Consider the following 17,318-nt stretch of genomic DNA (forward strand, 5'->3'; position numbering starts at 1 on the left):
GATGCCTGTGGGAAGCCCACAAGCAGGACCTTAGCGCAACCTTGCTCTCCCTGCTTGTGATTTTCCAGCAACCAGTATTCAGAGGCTTACTGTTTCTAAGGTAGAACATAGCCCTGTTGTATCATCCATTTGCTTTCTGAGTTACAGTTGGTGGGGTGGCAATGCATGAAAGGGCTTTCTCTATAGCAGCACCCTGTACATTGAATTCCCTGCCTTAAGAAATTAGCTTATTTTTCTCTTGTGCTCTGCCAACCTTTGAAGCCTTTGACTCTGCTGTTTCTCGCTTGCTTGCTTGCTTGCTTGCTTGCTTGCTTGCTTGCTTGCTTGCTTGCTTTTAGCTCTAGCCCCTGTGTTCTCTGATGATGCTTTTAGTCTTGTTTGTTGTTGGTAATTTGTTCTAATGTTGAATTCTTGTTTTTATTTTTGTGCTTGTTTTTATATTTTGTTAGTTGCTTTTGAGTGGCTCCTCTTGGAGGAGAAAATGGGAAATACATTTCTGAAATAAACACTGTTTGCACACAGAATGATAGTGACTGTCCAAGGTTTCAGCTCTTTCCTAGCCTACCTAGAGATGCTGGGCACCGAATATGGGACCTTTTGCATGCAAGACATGTGCTGTGTCCCTGAGCAGCATCAGGACTTCCTAAATACAAAACTTCAAGCTGAACTGCAGATAGCAGAAACTCCTGAATTAGTAGGGCTGGCGGGTCATCAGGCATCTAGGTGCCTGCTACATAGCAGGGATGGGAGCTTGTGGTTAGACTCCCAACTCCCATGTGCCCCAGCCAGCAGAGCCAATGGGATGATGGGAGTTGAAGTCCAACAACATCTGGAGGGCCACAGGTTCCCTACCCTTGTTTTATACCATACGTTAAAGTGAAAAAGGTCCCTCTTCCCAAGATCTTAGGAACTAAAGTTTGACAGAAAAGAAAGAAGAAAATAAGCAGGGCTGTCATCAATTATCTTAGTTGCTTAATCAAAGAAATTGTGCAGGGCAATTCTACTCAGATATGTCCCACTGTCTTCAATGGCACTTATTCTCTATTAAGCAGAGTTAAGATTTGAGCCATAATCAATTACATTTGTTTAAATTTGCATATGAATATAACGATTCTGGAAATTTCCCAATTTTTATACCACCCTACCTCCAAGGTGCTGAAGGCGGCATATAAGGTTCTTTCCTCTTCCACCATTTTGTTACATCAACACTTTGATGCAGGTTAAGCCAACCAAAAGAGAATGACTGGTGCAGGGTCAGCCAATGAGCTACCCATGTAGCCCTTTTAAAATGCTAATTCCAACTATTTCTTGTCTAATGGGCAATAAGTGTGATATAACTGAACTTACTAGAGGCAGCCTATGATCTGTCACTTGGATTTTCATATCTCTGAGCTCCCATACTATGGAAATATGCAGCCACCTTATATCAAACCAGAGGATTGTTGTACTATATGTATTGGAGCTCTCAAGGACTCAGCCATGTCTCTTTCCTCACTGGGGCTTGAACCTGTGACCTTCTGCATGCAAAGCATTTTTTTGTCTTAAACACTGAGCCACAGCCCTTTTCTTGAAGTTTATTAGCTACCTTTTCCTACCTGGTTTCCCAGATATCTTTTGCTCTTTCAAAACACCTCACAGTCAGGAGCAATACTGTGAATACCTTGACAATTGCTCCCATTGTATAAAGTGGGCTGAACAATACATTTTGATCTCTTTATAGAAGAAAAGCCAATGTTGTATTACAGAAAAGGGAGAGTACTTTTTAAATAATAATAATAATGTAAAACTGAACACCCAAAGGAAGTACATAAATTGTTAACTTCAAGTCAACTACTTTAATTTCACACATGCTATGATAACCACATTTTATCTGGTGATATTTCATCATTGTTATTCATCTATGTGATTAATCATGATAGCCATTCTTTTCAGTAATAATATATCAGCTGTGGTCCTTGGACAGTCTTTCTGGTGAACACAGGTGTCAATCATGTGGAGGGAAAATGGCAGTACATAACGTAGTCATCCAAGTTTAATTAATACCAGTACTTTTTCAAGCTTTCAGCATGCCTCTATGACTGTTGGACTACATGAAGTGTGTGCTTATGTTACCATTCATGATAATAATTACTAATGCCACTAATGACAAACTGTGGCATATGGGAAAGACTTTTCATTTGTCAAGTTCTTAATATACTATGTTATCTCAGGAGTCCACACAAACCAAGTATTTTATAATAAAATATTAGTGAAGTTTTTGGCAACAGAATGAAGGGACAATTTATCTAAATGTAGCTGTGCCGCTTCTTCATTATAAAGACCTTTATAATCATCCTCTCCAATAAGTGATTACTAATTCTGGAAAATATATGGCTTTTATCCTTTGTTGTTGTTAGGCTTACCTTACAAGGGCAGAGTGCACCAGGATTATTTGTATGGTTGTTTTTTGGAAGTGACACAAAGCAGCATAGCATTAAGTATTCTGCAGTTACAGTAGCTCATTCAGTTGGTGGAAAAACAGTAACAAATAAGCACTGCTACCTGTCACTGGTGCTGTTTCTTTTCCACCAGTGCTACATGAATGCCTCTGGTTGTGTGAATTGAATTGCCAGTGTGCTGCCTGTTGAAACCACCTGATTTAAGAAAGCAGCCCTATTCTAGCCTAAAAGGATACCAACTGTCAAAGCAGGAGAGGGCCTTCTCAGTGGTGGCTCCCAAATTTTGGAACTCCTTCCCTAGAGAAGTTAGACTGGCTCCCTCCTTGTCCTTCTGCCGGCAGGTGACCTTTTTATTTCAACAGGCTTTGGGGAACTGACCACTTTTAATGAAAGGGTTGGTGCTGTGCTTTTTTAATTGTAACTACCTGTGTGTTTTTAATAGATATTTTATAGTTCTATATAGTTTTAATTCTATTCAATTGTTTTAAAATTATTGTTCCCTCCCCCCTTCCCAAATGTTTTTGGCTGTTTCTATTTATCTATAAGTCACCTTGAGTCCCTGTAATTGAAAAGGACAGGGGATAAATCAGTAAAACAACAATAATAGCTGATAAGAGGTTTGTAAAAAAAGTGTGCAGTGTGTAGAAAGTGAAAAGAGATAATTTTTCTTCCTCTCTTATAACAGAAGAATTTGGGGTCACTTGGTGAATCTGACTGGCAATAGATTCAGGATGGCAAATGGAAATTCATATTTGCACAACACATAATTAGCTGACAAAATCATCTGCCGCTAGGTATTGTGAGGGTCACTGGCTTAAATGGCTTCAAACAGAGACTAGTGAAATGAATGGAGAACAGGCCGGTTAACAGCTAGTAGCTGAAAAGCTAAATGGAACCTGCAGGTTCAAGGGCAAACTTATGCCTCCAAATACCAATTATTACAGGAGAAGAGGGAAAATAGGAAGAGAAGGGCTGTTACTTACATGTCTTGCTTGTTGGTTTACTGGACTCATCTGGTTGTCCAATGTAGTCAATAGGATTCTGGCTTAGCTAGATCTTTGGTGTGATCCAGCAGAGCTCTTCCTGTGTTCATTCTGGAAAGGTTGAGAGATCAGTCATGGTGATGCTCGCCACAAGCTTCAGTTGTTGAATTATTTCTTTCCTGGATATTAGCAAAACTTGAACCAACCTCATGCTTCATTCATATACATGGTTGTCAGCTCATGGTCCCAATGGAGCCACCCTGCTTTTAATAATCGCATGGTAGGGGAAGATCAGCACACATGTCATCTCTTATTACCATAGCTCCAGTAACCCTTGCATAGTGTCAACATCCCTAATGATTTATTGTTCCACTAAGTCATACAGGAGACGAAGGACTTATAGAAAGCAACAACAATAAGAGGAGAGAGGATCTGATTCCTCTTCCTGTGCTCAGACTATACAGCATTTCCCTCACCCTTCTGTAATAATTCATAGATGAAGAGGTTAGCCCACTGATTTTTCCAAGGGTGCATGTGGTCAATGCCAGCATTCCAAGGATGTATCCCACTTGGATCTACCTGCAATTACTTGAATTTCATAACAAGAGATCTAATCAGGAGGTTTGGGCTGGGTGTTCATCAGTATGCAGATGATACCCAGCTCTACCTCTCTTTCAAATTGGAACCAGTGAAGGCCGTGAAGGTCCTGTGCGAGTGCCTGGAGGCAGTTGGAAGATGGATGGCGGCTAATGGGTTGAGGTTGAATCCTGACAAGACAGAAGTACTGCTTTGGGGGGAATAGGGGGCGGGCAGGTGTGGGGTACTCCCTGGTCCCAAATGGGGTAACTGTGCCCCTGAAGAAGCAGATGCGCAGCCTGGGAGTCAGTTTGGACTCACAGCTGTCCACGGAGGCACAGGTCAATTCTGTATCCAGGGCAGCTGTCTGCCAGCTCCATCTGGTACGCAGGCTGAGACCTTATCTGCTCGCAGACTGTCTCACCAGAGTGGTGCATGCTCTAGTTATCGCCTGCTTGGACTACTGCAACACGTTCTATGTGAGGCTACCTTTGAAGGTGACCCAGAAAGTCCAATTAATCCAGAATGCGGCAGCTAGGACTGGTGACTGGGAGCGGCGACAGAGACCACACAACACTGGTCTTGAAAGACCTACACGGGCTCCCAGTATGTTTCTGGGCACAATTCAAAGTGTTGGTGCTGACCTTTAAAGCCCTAAACGGCCTCAGTCCAGTATACCCGAAGGAGTGTCTCCACCCCCATTGTTCAGCCCAGACACTGAGGTCCAGCTCCGAGGCCTTCTGGCAGTTCCCTCACTGTGAGAAGCAAAGTTACAGGGAAACAAGCAGAGGGCCTTCTTGGTAGTGGCGCCCGCCCTGTGGAATGCCCTCCATCAGATGTCAAAGAAATAAACAACTATATAACATTTAGAAGACATCTGAAGGCAGCCCTGTTAGGGAAGTTTTTGATGGCTGATGTTTTAATATATTTTTAAGCTGTGAAGGTTAAGCACGACTCAGTATGGATTCAACTCAATGGTGGCTTCTCCCAGTTTAATGGAAACTACCACAAAATACATAGGCTGAGGGTGGCGCTGTGGTCTAAACCCGTGAGCCTCTTGGGCTTGCTGATCAGAAGGTCGGAGGTTCAAATCCCTGCGATGGGGTGAGCTCTCGTTGCTCGGTCCCAGCTCCTGCCAACCTAGCAGTTCGAAAGCACACCAAAAGTGCAAGTAGATAAATAAGTACCGCTCCAACGGGGAGGTAAATGGCGTTTCCATGTTCTGCTCTGGTTTTGGTGTTCCATTGCACCAGAAGCGGCTTAGTCATGTTGGCCACATGACCCAGAAAAACTGTTTGCGAACAAACACTGGCTTTTTCAACCTGTGAAGCGAGATAAGCGCCGCAACCCCAGAGTCGTCTGCGACTGTACTTAACTGTCAGGTGTCCCTTTACCTTTACCACAAAATACATCTGCTTTAAAAAGGGTTGTAATGAAATGTAAAATACCTTAGGCATGAGAACGGAAGTAGATACAACAAGCAAGCAATTAAGATGACAAAACCCTTTTAAAAAATCACCATTGTTAGACTTCAATGGATCTAACCTATTTCAGAACTGCTATGAAGGTGAAACAATACCTGCCTGGAAATTTTAGGAACTTGAATTTTATGTGTTCAACTATAAGCCACAAACTGCATTGTGTGATCATAAAATGCAGATAAATGGTCACAAAATGGAGATCAATGTCTCCTTAGTTCCTAGTGAAAAATAGATAGCAGTTGCTAAAATGGCTCAGAAGTGTCTCTTTTTCAAAAGGAATTTCTGAGATTGTACAGTTTGTTACTGATTCACTCTTCACATGGTTGAATAAACACAGCAGAATGAATAAGTGTCTTCCACAGCCTGCAATACCACCTCAATTCCTACTAATACTTAAAGTTTATCTTATCTTACACCACTGGATAATCAACCTGTCTATTGATTCGCAAGGGACTATAACTCAGTGATAGAATATACGCTTTGCATGCATAAAATCTTGTTTCATCCCTGGCATTTCTACTTAAAAGAATCAAACATCAGATGAGGGGAAATGCCTCTGCCTCAGACCCCAGAATGCTGCTGTCAGTCAGAACAGACAGCACTGGGCTAGATGGATAAATAAGCTGACCTGGAGTAAGAAAACTTCATATGTGTAACCTAGATCTGCTCCTCAAAGCAGTTTAATCTAGCAACAGATATATTCACACAATTTTAATAAAGGTGAGGCAAATGTTATTTGGCCACAGTTTCACTTTTAAAGAAAAGAAAACTTGTTTTCATGATTGTCGCCACATTTTACCGTATTTATTCTGCACCTATACAATATATCTATTAAAAGACCATTTTAGGCCCACAGGATCAGTGACAAGATAGTGACAATAGAAAGCAGGAGGCTTAGCCTGAAGATAGGATTAAACAAAGCATGAAGAACAAGATGGAACAACAAGGAGAAATCAAGGAAGGCGCAGGAGCATGACGGGCCTTAATGGTAAAAATGAGTTTATAGCAAGTGGAAAAGGGAAAAAGGGGGGGCAGTAAAGCAACATAAGAAAAGAAAAAAAAGAGATAACACATGAGCAGAACAGAAGCCCAGAGAAGCAGCAAAGCTGAAATAAGGGGAAGATGAAAAGTTGGGAACCAGCAGGCCTAATATTAGCCCAATCAAGATGAGGAACAATCACTTGAACTAGAGTTGTAGTTATATAGCAAAAGGCAGATACAGTTTCATTTTTGCAACGTTAAACAAGAAATAACAGCAGGTCTTTGCAACAGAATTAATGTGCGAAAGAAAAGATTGCCCAGAATCGAATTAATACATTTTCAACTGCAAATAGTAGTAGAATGAGCTGTAAAAGGAGTATGGGTAATAGCAAGTACAGCTAGGTTACTAGGAGAAGATTTTGCAGGAATATAATAAATATCGATCTTACTGTGTTTGACTTCAGATGATGTTTCGACCCCGCAAGATAGGATTGCAGTTAGTTAATTTAGTATTGCACTTATATCCCACCTTTTGTCCAAAGAGCTGGAGGTGGCATGCACACTTTAACTCTTTTATCCTCACAACAACCCTGTGAGGCAGGGTAGGCTGATAGGCAGTAACTTGCTCCAAGCCACTTAGTGGGCTTCATGGCATTTATAAGGAAGAGCAAGAAGACAATGATTCTCGAGTATAAAATCCAAAATCGTTAAAACAAAAGGAGTGACTCAGCTGGGCAAGATGGGGAATATACTAGGTGGGGGGGGGGAGGAGAATATGTATATATTTGTTATGGGTGTTGTCAGTCATACTCAAGGTGGACTCACTGACATCAGTAGTAGCTTATTTATTTATTTTTGAATTTATATAACGCCCTATAACTCATAAGTCTCAGGGCTGTTCACAGGATAAAATCACAATATAAAATCACAAAATACATAATCAAAATAAAAACAAGAACAACCCAATAACCCTGCAGAGGGAGAATAGAATTTAAAACACACATGCACAATATTTGTAATAAAACACATAAAAATAAGCAGCCATCAGGTATCATCAAGGAGTAAATTAAACGATCAATTTAACTGTCTTTCAAATCAAAACATTTTAGCCATTGCTTCCCCCCCCCCACCAATTGTAATCAGTCCTAGAAGCTCTTTGATCCAAGTGGAGGCTTCCATGAAGGATATCAATTTTACACGGCATTGCATGAACAGGGCATCACCAGTGGAAAGTCCCTCCTCTGGTAGCCATCTTAGATCAGTCTTGTGAAATACTAACAGACAACAGAAAACGAGAAGAGTTATCAGAGACAGGGTGAGTGGGAACCCACCTGTCAATGTTACCTCTTCCTTTGGATTTTGTGTGGGGCGTCCTGGCTATGCCTCAGTGCATGTGTTCCACAACAATGAAGCTGTTACTGGCAGATGGCACCAACTTCATTATAATTCAGAAGCTGGCCGTCCATTCCCTGCCTTAGCCTTAACCATTCACAGTGCACTAAACAATTTCCTTCCCGTCCTTTAAAACACCTTCTTACTCTTTTTTCTTTCTGGACACCATGACTTAATGGCTACTGCTTTTCCTCTGCAACATGGACACATATAGGGCAATTAGAGGAATAGCTATGTATCTTTCAGGATACAGGTGGCTAGCCATGTTGGTCTGCTGTAGTCAAAACAAAATAAAAAATTAAAAAATTCCTTCCAGTAGCACCTTCGAGACCAACTAAGTTTGTTACTGGTATGAGCTTTCATGTGCATGCACACTTATTCAGATACACTGTGCATGCACATGAAAGCTCATGCCAATAACAAACTTAGTTGGTCTCGAAGGTGCTACTGGAAGGAATTTTTTAATTTTTTATTATCTTTCAGGACTTTAGCATCTGGATAAGTGTTTTCTTTAGTTAGAGTAGAAATTCAGATTGAGGGTGAACCTCTATGAAATCTTCAAGCTCATCTGCCTGGATATAAGGAGCTCTCTTCTTTTTTGTCATGGCCAACTTTCCAAGTCAAGCTAAACCTTCATTTTTTTGGTTCCTTATTCCCTTTGTATTTGTTCCCTCACTTGCCTAACAGTGGCTGGCACGGGCTTCTTAAGAGAAATCTGGGCAGTTCTACACAGTGTATAACTTTGCATTAAGAACTGGTTGGGAATAAATGATGTCTCTTTCTTACCTCAGATAATAATTACATGATTTTGGCTGACTCAATTCTCCCCACCCGCCCCTTTTTGGAGAGAGGGGTAAGAATCTGCTCCCACTGTATGACTATATTATCAGCTGCTCTTTCACCATATTACAGAAAGCTGAATACAGGACTGGATAAACATAATTTATCACTGACTCACCCTGTGATTAGGATAAATAGTGAAGCATTTTAAGCTGTCTTCAAAGTCTCCCCCTCCTCATGTTAGATGAAAGCTCTCTATTTATCTGTCTGTGCTCTAAACAAACACATCATGTACTTTCTTTTGCCACTGTCCCATTTCCTACAACTCAGAATTGGATGCTAAAAATCCACCTACTATCCAGCTAAATCCATCTAAGACATCTCTTTTCCTCTACAGAATCTTGATCAATTTGCTGCTTAATCCCATATCTGTGGTTTCATCTCTTATCTTTGCTGGTAGAGTTCTATCCCTTGCGGTCTTTCCTTATAGCAATTCCAAGCTTATCGTCTTTCTTTGGCCTTCTAACCTTGCAACCAAAAAACCGAAACCCAGGGCTGCAGTCCTATGCACACTCAGTTGGGACAGTAGTATATACCATATATTTAAAGCCCATGGCTTCCTCCAAGGACTCCTGGGACATATAGTTTGTTAAGGGTACTGCAAATTGTGAGGAGTAAACTACAGTTCTCAGGAATCTTTGGGGGAAGTAATAAGCTTTAAATGTATGTTGTGTAGGCAGACTCACCCAAACTCTCCTTCCTCGTTCCAGGATATATTTTTGTAACCTTCTAATTTTGCATTTGTGAAGCTTCTCATTCATAATGGCAGGTTTGATGAGGGTTTTCAATGCTCAAAAACATGAGAGAGAGAGAGAGAGAGAGAGAGAGAGAGAGAGAGAGAGAGAGAGAGAGAGAGAGAATGCTTTGCCATGTGAAACTCACATTTAGCTTGGAAACAGCCATGATTCTTATACAATTCAACCTCATTTATCCAAATGACTTGGGTAACATCCAAACCATCAGATCTTGAAGTAAAGCAAATACTGCTTACATGAATGGTATTGACATGGAGCAATGTAAAGGGACACAGCAAAAGTGGCTGCAAGGGAATTTTGAGAATCATGGAGGTTCTGCTGTTACCTTGTGCTTAGAGAAAGGAAAGGATGTGCCAAATTTGCCAGCATCAACCTGTCTTTAAAATCCTATATGCTTTCCCTTAAGACATCCTGAATCTGCACATTTATTTATATATATATTCCACTTCCAATTTCAGAATTAAAAACAAGAGACCAAAGATAATAACATAACACCAGATGCTTAAAAAAACACAGCGAGAAAATATGAAGAGCCAAGGTCCAATTAAATGTGACATGTGAATGCCTTTGGCCCTAATGTGGCTGGTATAAAAACAAACAGCATGCAAAAAAGAAAAAGAAGAATATAGTACATGAGGGAGGGCATGAACTGCATAAGGACCATGATGTGCGGAAAGGGACTTTAAGCTTTTGCTTTTGTCGCCATCCCCATTTGAATTGCCCTCCAACTGCAAATTGCAGGCATGGGGCACCTAAGTATGGCTGCAGCAGAGGAAAGGCTATGTTATGCCAGCCATTTTAAAAAGCTAAGGTAGATTGTGCTCTCTTCGGCAGAACATATACATACAAAAAAGCTAAGGTAAATAAACAGGTTTTTACCAATTGACATCGCTTGTAGGGTTAAAATAAGTTTTGTAAGGAGTAATTTAAAAATTATTGTGAGAAGAATTAAGAATAGATGTATTGGAAATTTGAGTTTATATCAGTATTTATAGTAACAAAATGCATAATTAGAAAGACTTTAGAAAACCATCAGTTGAGGTTGAAGGAAGTCTTAGGCTGTGATAGGCAAAAATTTCTCAATTATGTTTAAAAGGATGTTATGTTGGAAAATATGTGTAAAAACCAACAAAAAATTATTAAAAATAAAATAAGCAGGTTTTTACCTGGCAGCTAAAAGTTTGGTGCTGAGTAAGTTTCCCTGTGGAGAGCGTGACAAAGGGATGTGAAAACAACAGGGTCATTGTTTTGCTGCCTGAGGAAAAGGCCAAGATAGGGCTCTTACATTCCACATACAGAATCCAACTGAACTGGCAGCTGAATCTTACTTCAACTCTGGTGACAGGACAGCAACTTCCACTGTGTCTAGGAACATCCTAGTTTAGGGGCCCCAGAGGATATGGCAGATGCTTCACTCTGCCTCATGGTCGGACCGGACCAAAATTTCCCTTTCCTAGATACCTAGTAGTCTCTGACTGTAGATGTAGTTGTTGGACAGGTTAATTGCTGTAATCCACCCTGGGATCTTATGGTCAAGGGCAGGTAATGACGATGAGGAGGTTGTTAGAGGAGGAGGTCCATCTTAGACACTTGGTTCCCGTGCAATAGGTGGCTTTACTACTACCTGAACACGGGCTGTGATGTTGCAACAGATCTGTAAACAAACACAGCAGTGGGAATGCTTAATGTCAGAGACCTTGTGTGTTCCTTTCAGAAGAACATTGCAGTCTGAGGAAACATGAACTCTTGAAATACCTAATCAAGCTTTTGTATGATTCTTTGAATGGAATGAGCCAAACTGGCTACTCTCAAGTGTAATGAAAGAACAAGGCCTGTTTGTTCATCACACAAGCAGAGCTCACTTGGCTGAGAAAACCTTTGCCTTTCCTTTTGTGCTTGGAGAGTACTAAGGGGGCCTCTGACTTTTTTTTCTTTTTGGCCTAGGCTTTAATTTGAACAATGTTAAGAATCATGGTTATGTGCCTAGAGGTTGGTTCAGCCAACCTTGATGAAATTAAAGATAAACAGCAAGGACACAGATCTCAGATTCTGCTGGCTGTAGCAATTAGGCATGCCAGCCCTCTGACCTTTTACCTCTCCCTGGAGGCACCTTGTGCTTTGAATGCAGCATAAGGAATGGGAGTGGAAGAATAACCATGACCTTAGCATAATGGAGGGAAGGGGCACCTGCAATCATTAACCAGGAAGCCCACAACCCAATGCACAGGCAGTCAACAGAGAGGTCAGATCTTGGTTGATGTGTATCTTGGAGCACAACCACAGCAGAAAACAGCCGTGCTGTACTTGGCATTAAGCTTGCCATTTGTTGTTGGAAATGCACCACACCAAGGCATTTATCAACCTAACACTATGGCTACAGCCTTTCCATACTTTACTCACTTGGGTGAGACAGGATCACTGCTACATTCCCTTCTGAAAGTGGAACACAAAAGATGCTTGCATATTGAAACTACATTTGCATGGCAATATGTTACATGAGGGGGATGCGGGTGGCGCTGTGGGTTAAACCACAGAGCCTAGGACTTGCTGATCAGAAGGTCGGCAGTTCGAATCCCCGTGACGGGGTGAGCTCCCGTTGTTCAGTCCCTGCTCCTGCCAACCTAGCAGTTCGAAAGCACATCAAAGTGCAAGTAGATAAATAGGTACCGCTCCAGCAGGAAGGTAAATGGTGTTTCTGTGCGCTGCTCTGGTTCTCTAGAAGCGGCTTAGTCATGCTGGCCACATGACCCGGAAGCTGTACGCCGGCTCCCTCGGCCAATAAAGCAAGATGAGCGCCGCAACCCCAGAGTCGGCCACGACTGGACCTAATGGTCAGGGGTCCCTTTACCTTTACCTATGTTACATGAGTGGAAGAGTGCAGTAACAAAATACCGGAGCAGAGGGGTGGGTGTGTTATTTATTACGGTATAGTTTAACCTTACCCTTCCTCAGGGTGGTGTGTCTCCAACTTTTATTCTCACAAAACTGCTGCAAGGTGGGGCAGGCCAAGAGAGTCACAGTTTGTTTCATGGCTGAGGTGGGATTTGAGCCCAGATTTTCTCAGTCATGTAACTGAACACTACATCAAACAGTCCTCTCCAATGGGTGGAGCCGGAGGTGTGGCAAAAATGGAATGGTGTTCAGATGAAATCCTCTGCCTGTTCAAAGGTAACCCCTGCCCCGTTCTAATGCTGTGTCAGCAAAGTAGGGATTGGAAAATCAAAAACTCCTGGTGGAGTCAGTGAAAAGCCCAAAACAACAGCACACTCTTCCTACCCCATATCATCAGAAGATAGGATTCCTTCATGATCAAGGTGTCTCACCCAGGAGTAAATCACGGCACAGCAACAGGAGTATATAAAACCTTAGCCATGGAACACATATGGGACCTCTTGCATGGGTCACTCTACATCACCATGTCCTTGTGTTGACAGAGTTTTGAAGACACAACTGGGAACTTGGTGAAGGACACATAGCGCAGCAAAAAAAAAAAAAAAGGCTACATATGCACACTATATCTTTAGAGCACATCCGAAGCATCTTCTTTTCCTCAAAGCATTCTGGGCCCTGAGATTTACCCCTCACAGTTACACTTCCCAGCAACTTTTAACAAACTATAGTACCCAGAATTCTCTGAGGGAAAGTGTTTTGAGTGTGCTTTAAAGGTGTACACAGCAAACTCTTTTTAAAAAGGAGGAATATTATTACAGTATTAGTATTTATTAAATTTATATACCACACTTCATCTGAGGATCACAGTTTACAGTATAAACCTCAGTACAGTGTAAGCTTCAGGATTTTGGAAACAAGCACCTTCCAAACACCTCTGCCCCTTTTATCAAACCACAGTTATGTGAAATAACTACTGTTTCTTAGCCTGGTTCCACACTGGGCATTTACTGTGGAATAGCCAGGCTTCATTCACTTACTTTTAGGGGACATAAGAACAACATTGGGGACAAAACATCCAACTCTCATGTTTTCCCAGTTCAGCTTCTGGACCCCCCCCCCCCCAGTTCAGAAAGTCTGGCAAAACAAAACTCAGTGGAATAGCAGTGCAATTGTGCAATTTTCTCAGATGTAGATGTCCTCTCATACTGCTATTGCAGCTTGTTAAATTGCTCTAGCCATTTCCTGGGTTGCTCAGCTGGCCATTTCTCATGGGGTGGGGAGCATTTAATCCTTTCTCACATATAATGGCTAAAATGAAAATAACTGCCCCCACTCCACTGTCACCTCTGATATTTCGAGCAAGGGAAAGGGAGCCTGCCACTCGACCACAGCATATTAGAAGCTTGGAAGCAAAGTTGCTATTCCATTTCCAGTTTAAAGCAGATTAGCAATGATAAAGTGCTGCTAAATTGCCTTCATCTAGAAGTGCCCTTAACAATGCAATCCTAGCCATGTCTACTCAGAAGTAAGTCTAACTGAATCCAATGGAGCTTACTCCCACATAAGTGGGGTTAGGACTGCAGCCCTTACAGAACCCACAGAAGCAGCTGAGGCAGACATGAGCAAAACTACAATGGGAAACTGAGGTTGTACGAATCCAAGCAAGGGGATAACCTCTGATTTTGCCTAGGGCGGTAACAGTCTCTGCCTGATCTCCACAGCTGTGTAACTTTTGTCAGTAGAAAGGTTTATGGAAAACATTAAGAGTTCCGGTATTCCTTCCTCTGAAAGAAACATATATTGGGAATCTTCTCCTTCATGGGAATGTGGGAGCAATAGACCTATGAAGGAAGATGTGTAGACCTTTGGCAATGTTCAACACACACAGTCCAATCACTGCCCTGAAACCACAGTTAGTGAGACTGAAATGCAGACGGACAGAGACAAGGGACTTCAAGAGAATCCCTTCCCAAGGCCTCTTATTTAACTAGAACATTGCTCAGCATCAGAATTTTCTCAGTCGGTTAAATGGCCTTGCCCTGGGCTGACCTTGGAACAAAGACAACATGTGAAATGCAGGAGGCCTGAATGGAGGATCATTTTTGGTGGTGGAACCATGGCAAAGTACTGTCAGGTTTCTAAACGACTTTTAATTGGTCACACACATCAGGTACCTCAGAGGCAAATACCTGCCACTCCAGGCTGCTGCCTGTTTGTTAAAAGCTACTGGCGGGGATAATGAATTCCCAAAGAATAAATGACTAGCAATTAGAAGAGTAGGTCAGAAAGGGAATGATGACTCATTTAAAGAACAAAACTCATCTCCGTATTTGATGACGTACAGCTCATGTAGACAGCTACATGCATCTCCATGGCACTTTGTAAAATGACTAGCTTTCACGGTATCACTAGGAAATAGGAAACAAAGCAGATGCTTCAAATATATATATCTGGACCCAACATTTAAGAGTGAAAGCACACACATATATACCCAGGGTTGAGAAAAGGATGCCAGCCACTTCTGAAAATCAGGGCTCATGCAAAGTGGAAAACTAAAGCTGCTCAGCAAGCATGGAGTTTGTTGCCACAAAACGTGACATTAGCCATGAAACTATAAAAAGAATTAAGTAGTTTTAATGTTTTTACCCCACAGATTAATCAGTCTGATTCACACAACAATGCCATTCACAAGTATAAACAGTGGAAGGGATGTTCAAGTGTGCTTTGTAAAAAAATGCCATATATGTGGGGTGGCTCACCATTTGTGGCCCAAGGGTTGCATAGAGAGTTTACCACCCCTCCGAAGGCTGCATGCCAGAGATGGACATGTGAATGCAGGCACACATACAGACAGCACATGCCCCATACAAGCAGCCAGGTGGGTGAGCAGACACACCCTGTGGTGTGTAGGGGAGATATAGGAAGGCAGCCAGCCAAAGACATGCTCTAGGACAGGCATGGCCAAACTTGGCCCTCCAGATGTTTTGGGACTACAGTTCCCATCATCCCTGACCACTGGTCCTGTTAGCTAGGGAGGATGGGAGTTGTAGTCCCAAAACATCTGGAGGGCCAAGTTTGGCCATGCCTGCTCTAGGATCTTCTTGCAGTGGTGCTGCACCAAAGAGAGGAGAGGCTTCTGTGCAAGGTAAGTCAACACAGAGGTGTCCAACTTTTGGAGGTTCTGGTACCCTGCAAGCACCTCAGTGGGTACACTACAACACTATGGTGGGAGATATCTCAGCAGAACAGTTTTTAAACTGTCAAATTTATAGGAGTCTGGGAGAGACACCAAAAATACCCTCTGAGGCAGATCCACTCTGTAAGCTAGCCAGCCATGCCATGTATGAAAAATAGCATATGGCATTTTGTATAAGCAAATAAGTAAGATGGAACGGGGCATTATCACTTTGCACTTTACAAGTGCAAAACCCTCAAAATATATCATTGCATCCATGAAAGTTTTTAGGATTGAGAATACCACTCCAAAATTTTGAGCAATGGAAGAGGCAGTAATTGTCATATGGCACTTTCTGCTGTACTTTGGTAATCATAATCATATGTCTGTACTACCACTCCCCATGCCCTCACATGCATACACTTGAAATAGCTGTTTGCACCTCTAACATCATAGGCCCCCTCTGCACTACACGTCTAATGCAGTATCATTCTGCTTTCAACAGTCATGGTTTCCCCCAAAGAATCTTGGGAACTGTGGTTTGTAAAGGGTGCTGAGAGTTGTTCAGAGACCCCTGGTCCCCTCTCAAAGCTACAATTCCCAGAGTTCCCTGTGAAAGTGGATTGTTAAACCACTCTGGAAATTGCAACTCTTTGAGAGTAATAGGGGTCTCCTAACAACTCTCAATACCCTTAACAAACTACACTGCCCAGAATTCTTCGGGGCAAGCCATGGCTATTTAAAGTGGCACCATGGTGCTTTAAAAATATAGCGCGGATGGGGTCATAGGCTTGCTTATTCAAAACATCTCCTCAGCTGCCTTTTCCTCTGACTTTGACAGCTGGGGAAGAAAGTACTGGCCCTACTTGAGAAACATGGATATTTTTTCCTGCTCTTTAGCCTTAGACAACTCCATACACACAAAGTAATTGATTTGCAACAGTGATGTCTCTATGGCAATTAAACACAATTTAAAAGTAGTTGATCCTTAGTAAAACAAAGCAGCAGTTTTCTCTCAAATGATTTCTGCTCCTTTTCACTTTAATCATGTTGTCCACACATAATCCAGAATGCAGCAGCTAGATTAGTGACTGGGAGTGGCCGCCGGGGCCACATAACACTGGTCCTGAAAGACCTTCACTGGCTCCCAGTACGTTTCCGGGCACAATTTGAAGTGTTGTTGCTTACCTTTAAAGCCCTAAATGGCCTCAGCCCAGTATACCTGAAGGAGTGTCTCCACCCCCATCGTTCTGCCCAGACACTGAGGTCCAGCGCCGAGGACCTTCTGGCGGTTCCCTCACTGTGAGAAGCAAAGTTACAGGGAACCAGGCAAAGGGCCTTCTCAGTAGTGGTGCCCGCCCTGTCGAATGCCCTCCCATCAGATGTCAAAGAATTAAAGTACTATCTGACTTTCAGAAGACATCTGAAGGCAGCCCTGTTTAGGGAAGCTTTTAATATTTGATGAATGATTGTATTTTAATATTTTCCTGGAAGCTGCCCAGAGTGGCTGGGGAAACCCACCCAGATGGGCGGGGTATAAATAATAAAATTTACTATTATTAAGAAGAGAAGAGTTTGGATTTGATATCCCGCTTTATCACCACCCAAAGGAGTCTCAAAGCGGCTAACATTCTCCTTTCCCTTCCTCCCCCACAACAAACACTCTGTGAGGTGAGTGAGGCTGAGAGACTTCAGAGAAGTGTGACTGGCCCAAGGTCACCCAGCAGCTGCATGTGGAGGAGCGGAGACGCGAACCCAGTTCACCAGATTACGAGTCTACCGCTCTTAACCACTGCACCACACTG

The 17,318-nt window shown here is 42.4% G+C and overlaps 2 protein-coding genes across 2 annotated transcripts in view; one reads left to right on the forward strand and one right to left on the reverse strand.

Moving 5' to 3' along the window:
- The window catches only part of LOC308581872 (ankyrin repeat domain-containing protein 40-like), an 83,179-nt gene extending 79,647 nt beyond the window's left edge, over positions 1–3,532 (reverse strand). Inside the window, exon 1 of the mRNA XM_081184649.1 lies at positions 3,422–3,532. Within this exon, the coding sequence (XP_081040775.1) occupies positions 3,422–3,423 (2 nt within the window). The 5' untranslated portion in view covers positions 3,424–3,532. The remainder of the gene's footprint in view (positions 1–3,421) is intronic.
- LOC308581873 (uncharacterized protein) overlaps positions 1–17,318 on the forward strand; it is a 34,354-nt gene that overhangs the window by 8,017 nt on the left and 9,019 nt on the right. The gene's annotated exons all lie outside the window — the stretch shown is intronic.

The sequence above is a fragment of the Podarcis bocagei genome (genome assembly GCF_964188305.1).
Source record: "Podarcis bocagei genome assembly, chromosome: 2".
Lineage (NCBI taxonomy): Eukaryota > Metazoa > Chordata > Lepidosauria > Squamata > Lacertidae > Podarcis > Podarcis bocagei.